Here is a 10,214-nt window from a genome sequence, read left to right as displayed (position 1 = left end):
TTGTATCTCCTATGTGCATTTGCTATCTTGTGAAAGAATTTAGTATTCTTATCACCTTCCTTCAGCCATAGAGCCCTTGATTTTTGTCTCCAGGAGATCTCCTCCTTTTTTATCAACTCTTCATATTTCAACATCAATTCAGATTTTTTGGCAGACTCCTCATTAGTAAGGATTCTGTCTTCCCTCTCAGCTTCTAGATCAGCCAACTGTTCAAGCAATTTCTTCCTCTGTATACCCAAATTTCCTTCTTCCCCATTCCTCCATTCTTTAAGTTTAGTCTTCAGAGCTTTTAGTTTGCAAGCCAATCTATAATCAGGTTTCCCGATTATTATTCAAGGTTTCCCAATCTATAATCAGGTTTCCCAATAGACAATGAGCATTTATTATTCAAGGTTTCACGATTCTTGGAATAATATTCCCTTACTCTTAACCACAATGAAAACAACTAATATGGCACTGTAACATATTTCCGAAGAACTCTTTTTTTTAACTCGACAGTCGACATGCAACTAACCCACGTCAGTTAGTCGATTTGCTTCACAAACAAGGAACATCACAGGACAACCATGATGTATGAGGTGGGGGGCAGGGAACAATGGAGTTTTTTCAGTCAAGTCATATTACGAGAAGCTCCTGACTATGGAGAAGGTTGCATTTCCACATAAAACGATTCAGCACCCTAAGGTACCAAGAAAAGAGTGCTTCTGGCTAGCAACAAGAGAGGTGATATTGACGGCCGAAAAAACCTAGGAAGAGAAGGTTACATACATTAGTTGGTGCTTCATGTGTAAATGTTCGGGTGAAGACGTTTACCATCTCCTCTTTGTTGCCGAGCCTCAAAATTATGTCTCATTTTGGAGTAACTCGAGTGATGCCAAGAACAGTGAAAGAGCTAATTGTTCAGCTGGAATTGTGGTAGGCGGAGGGGAAGATGCAGAACATGGAGTGTTGCTCAACTAGCCCTTATGTGAGTCATTTGAAGAGGCAAAGATAGGAGAGCTTTTGAAAATGTAGAGATAAGTTTGCAGAATTGAAGAATAACCTCTTATCCCTTATTTCCTTTTGGTGCACTCATGAAGTTTTCTAGTTTTTGGAGTACTTCTGTACTGGTGATTTTGTGCCCAAATATTTTTTCATAAAATTATCAAGTTGTCAAAAAGAGAACTTAAAGTGTTCCTTTTCTACCTACTAACACTTCTCAAGGAATATGTGTGACAATTGGACAATGTATCATAGCAGGCTGTTTAAGTCTCATCGTCATCCATAATTTTCTCTAACATGATAAACAAATATCATATTAGTACTCTACTTGACATTCTTAGTTCCCAACAAGATTGCTACGATATTTGTTTATCATGTTAGAGAAAATTATTAGGCATATACTAGAACCTTCAAGAAAATCACATGTAAATAAATTAGTATGTTAATTTCAGACAAAGGATGAGTTTTTACAACTATTACGTTAAGGTTTTATCAGGACAACGGAAACTCCAAATACAAAATATTTTAGTACGTGAGGGTTGTGGATAAGCAGATTGAGAGCGCAGAAGCACACCATATTACCTTACAGTTTGATCAGTATGAATGCCTACTAGTAGAAAGTCTCCAAGTCCTCGAGCAAGCCTTAGTATCTAAAATATAAAAAGAGAAGTGAGAAAATGAAGCTGCACTCTGAGCATCCATTAGATATAACATAAAAAGAGACTAATAAGCACTGAGAAGAAATACAGCAGGGAAAAGAGACAACATTTTTCTGTAGAAAGTCTTTTGGGGATCACAAAAAAACTTAATCAAAGATGTTGAAGTTTTGCAAAAATCTCCTAGGGCTTCTTCAAAGAGGTGGTCCAAAGAATGGGTATCAGCAATTTGTCGAAGAAAAGTCATTCTACTTTTACCCACATAACACTTGCGAATCTTCAAAAAAACTACAATAGTTCAAACACATTTCTTTTGCATAACTTTTTCCCCCAAAAAGTTGTTTCGAAAAAAGTTCCAAAAGTTGGTCAAACAGCTCGAAGAAAGTGAGTTCAAAATATTAGGCAAAAGGTTGGAATTTCCCACATGTTATTGTAGCAATGGTCTTGTACATATTAGATGACTCAAAATGGATATCTAAAAGATAAAGCTATTATGTAAGAACACATTTATTCCTTTGGTTGGGTCTTCAAGAGAATTTCTTCGCACCCACCCAATTTCATTTTTTGCTAAAAACATGAAAATTGCAACGACTATTAACAATGGTACCATGTTGAATGTTGTGGATCACTTCAACCATAAACTAAAGTTACTAAAGGAGACTACACTTGTTTACCTTTTTATATGATTCTTTGATATACAAGCATCCTTATCTTTGTAAGTCCTAAAGCTAGATTGCTTACCTCTACATGTCCAGCATGGAAAAGATCAAAGGCGCCATCAATATAGACTATGCGAGCATCAGGTCCAGCTCCCTACACAAACACGCTCGAAAACATTATAACTTATAAGCAACAAATGTACTTCCTAGCAGCAACATGGAAATAAAAGATGAAAACAACCGAGGCGATGTTTTAAAATATCAACAGATTTCCCTAAAAAGATCATAAGCTTAATGTAAGACAGATCAGGCATTGATGCTTAAATGATAAATTGAATATATTCAAAAAAAAAATTATCATATTTGCTCACATTCGACTTAATTATGTGTCGATTGTAATATTTAAAGGCTTAATTTTGTGAATCTCTGGTGTTGGAAGCTAATAATTGTGGAGTGTGATGAATATGCAAGCTCCGGCAGCAAATTAGTGCAAAATGAAGCCCAAAGATAAAGTTAAATATGGAAAAGGAGCAAAGAAATAAGCTAAGATGCCAAAATGAAGCAAGAAAAACAAACACGCAAAACTAATACTACAGTGCAGCACACTGGATGGGGCGTGACACACCCTGGGCTGTCTGCAAAAAAATTTATTTAGGGTAGTTTCAGTAAAAAAAAAATCTTTTGATGCAAAATTATAAACAGTGGGCTCATTGGTAGGTTTATATCAAACGTTCGAGAATTTTGGAGGATATTCAATGGACAGCTAGAAGTTTTCAGGGTTTTTCTCCTTTTTCTTTCTTCTTGATTTTGTAATTTTTATTTTGATAAACTTGTGTTGTTTTTATGCTACGAGTCATTCAACTCCTTGTTCTAGGTCACGGGGAAATTGACATGAAGTGGTCTGAATCTTATTTATTTCAATGAACTGCTTTTGCTTCATGGGTTATTCATTCAATCTTGTGTTTAATTGTTTGTTTTTTTTTTTACAAGGAGTTGCCTGGGTTTGATCTTGAGATGGGAATTGCCAGTGCTACAGCGGAATTTATTTGTTTGATTGGATGATCACCAATTGAACTCTACTTACAGATCCTAATTGAACTTGAAAAAGAGATGAAGTTACTTATAATTGAAAAGTGCAAATTTATGCATCTAGGCAGTAGGGGCTTGATTAGTGGACTTCTTCTGACCTCGGGTTTACTCTTCCTTCTGCAGTTTGTGGTTATTTGGAAGGAAAAAAAGCTAGGAATTTTGAGAGCAAGCATGACAAAGTAATCAATCTTAAGAACAGGTGCTTCTTTCTTTTTCTGCTTAGGTTTTGATGCAACATCTCCTGCTGTAAATGTAAATGATACTGATGCCACAGTTGATTTACTTAGCACATTACACAACTTGTGATGTTACCACATTTTGGTTGTAACAGATTGCCATCATTTCCCATTTGATGGTTTTCATATAAAAATTACAGTTCACCTATCAAAAGAAAAAAAAATCCACGATATTTGAAGCTTAGAATCCCGTATATAAACTCAATGAATCAGTATATCTTTAACTTAGTTATTTACTGTTTTTGTATCTTGTTTGTTTCTTTCAGTGTTAGGTACCTACTATACGGATTTTCATTCTCTGAGAACTACACTTAAGTTTCTCCCACTACCAATATCTAGACAGATGTAAAGAAATCACCTTCCATTCCTTTTTCCTCTGAGGAGGTTTTTCCTGAAACAGGTAACGATATATTAAAGTTGCACCATAACAGTGCAAAAGCACTATCGAAAACCCAACCAAGCTTATGCTACTGCTTCACAAGGATCTTATCACATCAACTAGTGATTCAGTCTCCTCGCAAGGATCCTATATCTCTGGAAAAATTGAACCCTGATTTCCCAGAGATCGATTCCAACTTTATTATCCATTTTTCTTGATTCTTTTTCTTCTTCTTTTTATTTTTTTTTTGGGGGGGGGAGGGAGGGGAGCCACTAAAACCATAAGTTGTACTACTCTCAGATGCTATCACGTCAGAACCCCATGGATTATCCCTTTTGTTTTTCTTCCCTTAACCTATTCAGCAGTCACATATAAAATACTTCAAAGCCTCCGTTTTGCACGTCTTTTAGAAATTTAACATAAGAAAATCAAAAAATATGATTATTCTCTCACTGCTTAATTTTCTAGTGATCTGCTCCTTGTCCCAAATCACCACGAGGCAAGATGAGTTCTAAAATTGGGCCAGTTTAGTGTTCAGAATCTGAGAATCTCCTGCTTTTCCTAAATAGTTATTAACTCAAAACTCCTCCTTTTCTTTTCTTTTTTGTAAGGAAACTTAAAAGAGGCGACACACTGATGAAAACAATCACTTTATGACGAATTTATCAGGCAACAAGAAAACCTTAAAAGTTTTGCTTCATGCTTTGTGGGTATGAATTTACCACAGAGAAAGATTATATGAAAGAGGCTGACCTTCGAATTCGAAAATTGTACAATTCTACGAGACGTAGGAAGAAAATGAGATACGCGTGTATCGCTCCCAGCACCACCGTCGTCAGATTTTTGGCTGTGACCATGGCTAAATTGTCTCTGCAAGGAGGCATGACTGGGGGAGTCAACAGTGGTCCTCTCTCTCACACAAAGAAGCATTCGACCTACATGGCAAATTTATAAAACAAATACTATTTACACAAACAGTATTAGCATCTATAAGCTCTAGCAATTTAATTATTGAAAATTTTAGCTTTTGAATATTAACAAATGCCAAAACATCTTCAAATCAGTAATCTAACGTGCATAAATAGCAAGGCAAGGCACTGATAAGATGCTGCCAGCAGCTCCAAGAACAGAAAGAACTAGCCATTCCAACACAAACCAATGCCCAACTTCGTTTTGAAAGAGGAGGTTTACATTGCCAAAGAATCAAGAGAACAATACATACCAACAATATCAGTGCTTGAAACTCCTTCTGTGCGCTTGATCTGCTTATAGCGACCAACCTTCTTAGCAAGGGCATAAGCATCAGTTCCATCAGGAAGAAGACAAGGGTCATCCCCGTGAATAATATAGTCTATGTTATACTCATCAAATAGTTTCCTCATAAATTCTTCAGTAATGGCATAGGGGGCATCAGAGATGACTTCATCCACCCACTTCACAGCACCAACCATAATCATCCTAGGACAAATCAACAAGCAAGATACTGAGTCAATTCTTTTGATCGAAAATCTATCCCAAGCAACAGACAAAACAATAATAATCATCACAGTCAAGTACAGCAAAAGAGCTCTAATGGTAGTTGCCATGATTTTATTTGTTAAATTCCTTTGATTCTTTCAAGGGCAGTGGTATCAGACAACAAGCAAAATGATGAAATGAAGCCATCAGTTGATTAGGAAAGTTCGGGTGCAAATGGTGGTGTTCTGAGCCGAGGAATTCCGTTCTTTTAACCAAACCCTTGCCATGATAATCAAATCGTGATATCCTAACAAGCCAAACTTCACCCTGATCTGAGGTCTCCTCTTTAGGCAGTTGAACACTCTATAAAACCTTCTTTCAGTAACCCAAAAAAACCATCCTCACCCAAAATACACTCTATAGACCCTTGTTTCTGTAACCCAAAAAAACAATCTTCGCCAGTTCCCAACTGTAGAGAAGATTTCCCAGGAAAAGTATATGCTTTAAGGTTTTGGAAGAAAGATTCCTCCCCTACTAGAACCAATCAATCAAACAAGCTAAAACAGAGAGTAACAGTTAACCGAAGCAACAACAAAACTAAAGCACACTACTGAGTGCACATAAAGATAAGATATTTCAAGTGGATACAAAGCCAAACCGATTTGAATTTTTTTTAAAAGTACAAATCCGAAATGTCAGAACAAAGAAGAGCGCAAAAAACCTCTCATGAAGAGGAGTGACAGGAGGGCCTTTATTCGCTATAATTTCCGCATCGCTAACAACTCCAACAACCAATTGGTCACCAAGAGCCCTAGCTTGTCGAAGAGCATTACAATGACCATAATGCATCATATCAAAACAACCATCCATATACACCCTTATAGGTCTCTTCTTCTTCTTCGGCAAAGCAAATCTCAACCCAAGCACAGACAACCCTAACACCACCCCTCCTACAATCCATGTCGCAACGAACCGCGAACTCTGTTGCACATTCTCCGATCGTCCTCCTCCTCCCTCTGAACCCATTATTCCAAAAATTCCTAAATTATTAGTCCCTAATCTAACAAAAAGCCTGCCAACATCCTCTAATAACGCTAATGAATCAGTCAGTTTTCTCCAGAATCTGTGAGTTCCATTCTAGACGAAAGCGCAAAAGCTCAAAACGTCCTCACTTTTTTCATATATAACGCCGTTTTCATCTCCTTTCTAATGGTTTATTTATTAGACTTGACCGAACACTTGTACAACAGTGAAACAAACGTAGCGTAACAGGTAGAGTATCAATCGTTGGTTATTGCAAGGCCAACCTTATAAGTCATTGAAATTAAGAAGAGGTCCATCAACTTTGGCTTAATGCATATATTGACATCTTTACTTGCACACGTTTAACTAGTTACATGTAGAGTTGTCAAAAAGGGTCGGCTCAGCCCCACCCGGCCCAAGCCTCACGGGCCAAGGAATTTGATGGCCTAGGGTGGGCCGGCCTTTCATTTGAAAGGACCTGAAAATGGTCAATCCAACTCAACCCTAGAAGGGTCGGGGGCTGGGGCGGGCTAGCCTTTTGTTTTTTCTTTTCAAACTTAAAATTCTATAGCATCAAGAAAATGATAAGATTTTCAAATCAAATATTGCAAACAATGGTGTTGTTTCAATAATACTAGAAAAAAAACTAGTGTGGTTAACATGTATCTAGGATACTAGATACGCGAGATACATGTATATGTTGTGATAAATCTCAGATACGCGAGCGAGATATGAGAGTGACGAACGATATGGGAGGGAGGCGAGGGCTCGAGATTTGCCTAAGTATCCTATATACATGTGAATCCACATGGATAGAGTGTATCTAGAACAAATTAACCTCATTTTGAGTCCATGTATCCCGAATACATGTATCTAGACATTCCAAAATCTGGTAAGATTCGTAAATTACAACATAGCGTGCATTTAAGTAATTAGCTCATAGACTAGTGAGATTAATGTAAGTTACCCTTAAATAAATAGTTCTGGACCATGGGCCTACTCCGGTCCGGCCCCAATCAAGCCTCAAGGGTTAAGGGCTTATATGGGTCGGGCTTATAAGCCCTAGTTTTAAATGGGCTTGAAAAATCATATCCCAACCCTACCCCAATAACATGTAGGGTTGGGATGGCCCCATAGGATAAGCCCATTTTGACAACTCTAGTTACATGATTTCACATTTAAACATTTCTAGTTGGTTAAATTAACCACATATTTCTAACATTTCAGCATGATTTATCACCATGTGTGTTCGTCATATTAGACTTAATCCACAAAATTATGTCATATCAACGAAACATCATGTTTAAACAAGACATGAAAATAAATCTACAAATTTATGTCACTCAATAGCTAATGATACTCGATCACTTATAATTCACCTTATACAATATTTTGTACTAACACTCTGAATCTGAAAGTGTTGCACTCATACTTGCATGTTTTGATAGACAAATAGACAAACTTTTGTCAGCGGTGTTGGCCTTATTACTTTTGTGCTATTAGCATGATAACCTTATTGACTTTAAATGGCCAAATGACCCCCTAACCTATTAGCCAATTCCCAACTACACACCAATACTTCACGGGGGTCCTATTACCCTCCTGAACCTTTTATTTTTGATATTTTGTAGCCCTTAAACGCTGACATGTCCAAGAAGGTGAATACACTTTCCTTAGGCGCGTAAGAACTTATCTACAACATATAATTTAGCGTTTTAAATCCACGTGTAAGATGAAACCCAGCCTAAAATTAAGGCTGCCAGCTGTAGCTTGCATTTTTTGGCCATTTTCTCGAAAAAATCTTCTTTCTTCTTCCTCTTTTCCTCCATTTTCAAAGCTTGAGTTTTATCATCTTCCATTTCAAAGCTTCCAATGGTATCTTCCATTTGAAAGTCTGATGTTGTGGAGGTTCGTAATCCTCTCTAATGCTCTCCGATTTCAAATTTATTGTTCAAAATTTTTCCCCCTATCAAAATTATAAAAATTTTGGGTACCGAGATTCATCGATAAGGTTTGAAATTTCTTCTCCTAGTCGATGTCCATAATATAGTTATTTCCCTCTTCGTCTCATAAATATAAAATCACAGAAAACGTACACACATTATTTTCCTCCTCCCTCTAAGAAGAAGAATCATGAACATGCGTTTCTCCTCTCCATCACTAGATCTGCCCCTCAAGATTAAAAAAATTGTCGATTATTACTCTTGGGTCACCATAACTATGTCTTCTTCTGCTAATAGAATAAGCTAAGCATAAATGAATGTTTCAAAATTAATTCTTGAAATGGTAAAAAGTGAAGTACTAAGAAAAATAATTTTGGATGTACAAAAATTACTTGCCATTGGAGTTGTAGAAGAAAGATTGATACACAATTGAATCATACATATCATTGGTTTGTTTGAAATCAGAAATTTCATCCTAACTTAAAGAGAAAAGTAAAGGAAGTGGGCTCATTGGATTATTTTTTTTTGGTCAAGAAATCCATCATAAAGATGGAGGAGTTTAGGGATTGGATCTGAAATATGAAGAAAAATAAAAGTGATAGGAGTGGGTCCCACGCGTGTATACAAACATGTGTATATATCTGGTTAATGACAAAAGATCAGCGTTTAAGGGTTATAAAATATCAAAAATAAAAGGTTCAGGGGGGTAATATGACCCCCGTGAAGTATTAGTGTGTAATTGAGAATTGGCTAATACGTTAGGGGGTCATTTGTCCATTTTCTCTTTATCTATCTATACTACCTTAAAAGCATAAACTCTCTAGAATGTTAAATTACTATAACGTATCTAATTAAAAATATTCATTTTAGTATATCTTTTATATTTTATATTTATATTTGTTTATTTATTAATATTAATATTATATTAAAAGCAGACATCTTTTTCATATTGAAGGGTTGTGACTTTTTCAATGATTTGTGACTTTTCTAAGGGATTGTGACTTTTCTACTGAGGCATAATAAACACACGTTCATACTACCCTTTGTTATCTATAAATAGAGGATGTTATCTCAGTTTTAAACTACGATTTTTCTAAGTTTTCTACTTTTCTTCTTTTTAAAAAAACTCAAGTGCGATTTGAAACAGTTAAGTGGTTCAGAGTTCAATGGAATTTGAGGTATGCTTTTTTTTGTTCATGATTAAATTTGATTGTGCATCAATTTTTTAGGAGATCTTTGTGAGAGACTTTTACAAATTATTTTTCAATTATTCTTTTTATTGTGAATAACATATTGACGCGACTGTTGATTGACCTTAGATATATCACAAAAATTGATATACACGTGCAACATACATATTGTGAAACTAGTGTGTGTATATATATCATAATTGCCTCGATGATCCGCATATCGATTTTGTATCATGATGGTCTCGACGATTTGCATGACGGTTATTATATATTTATTCTGAACTCGTGGGTTAGATGAATAATTCTTATTGTAGGATTCTGTTGTGATCTTGTCTTCTAAGGCTTTTAATAAGTCGATAATTACTTGTTTGTATTTGTTAGGTGTAGGTGGTATGCGTAGGGCTGGCAAGGGGACGGGGACTGTGGGACGGAATGAAGGGGGATGGGACGGGAGGGGGACGCCCTTGGCCGGGATTCGGCCGGGACCGGAATTGGGGGACCGGGATTGGCGGGACAAAAATACGTCCCATCCCGTCCCACTATATATACGGGATGGGACAATGTTTGGCGGAACGGGACGGGACGTGGGATTTTTTATTT

The 10,214-nt window shown here is 36.5% G+C and overlaps 1 protein-coding gene across 1 annotated transcript in view; it reads right to left on the bottom strand.

Moving 5' to 3' along the window:
• The window catches only part of LOC102586221 (ethanolamine-phosphate cytidylyltransferase), a 23,028-nt gene extending 16,317 nt beyond the window's left edge, over positions 1-6,711 (bottom strand). The window contains exons 1-5 of the mRNA XM_006362264.2: positions 6,180-6,711; positions 5,223-5,458; positions 4,754-4,935; positions 2,379-2,450; positions 1,564-1,631 (exon numbers count right to left, since the gene is read on the bottom strand). Of these exons, the coding sequence (XP_006362326.1) occupies positions 1,564-1,631; positions 2,379-2,450; positions 4,754-4,935; positions 5,223-5,458; positions 6,180-6,484 (863 nt within the window). The 5' untranslated portion in view covers positions 6,485-6,711. The remainder of the gene's footprint in view (positions 1-1,563; positions 1,632-2,378; positions 2,451-4,753; positions 4,936-5,222; positions 5,459-6,179) is intronic.
• Positions 6,712-10,214: the final 3,503 nt, after the last annotated feature.

This window comes from Solanum tuberosum, unplaced genomic scaffold (genome assembly GCF_000226075.1).
Source record: "Solanum tuberosum cultivar DM 1-3 516 R44 unplaced genomic scaffold, SolTub_3.0 scf00385, whole genome shotgun sequence".
NCBI classification, from domain to species: Eukaryota; Viridiplantae; Streptophyta; class Magnoliopsida; order Solanales; family Solanaceae; genus Solanum; species Solanum tuberosum.
Note: the sequence above shows the minus strand (reverse complement) of the source record. Positions and strands in the feature narration are given on the sequence as shown.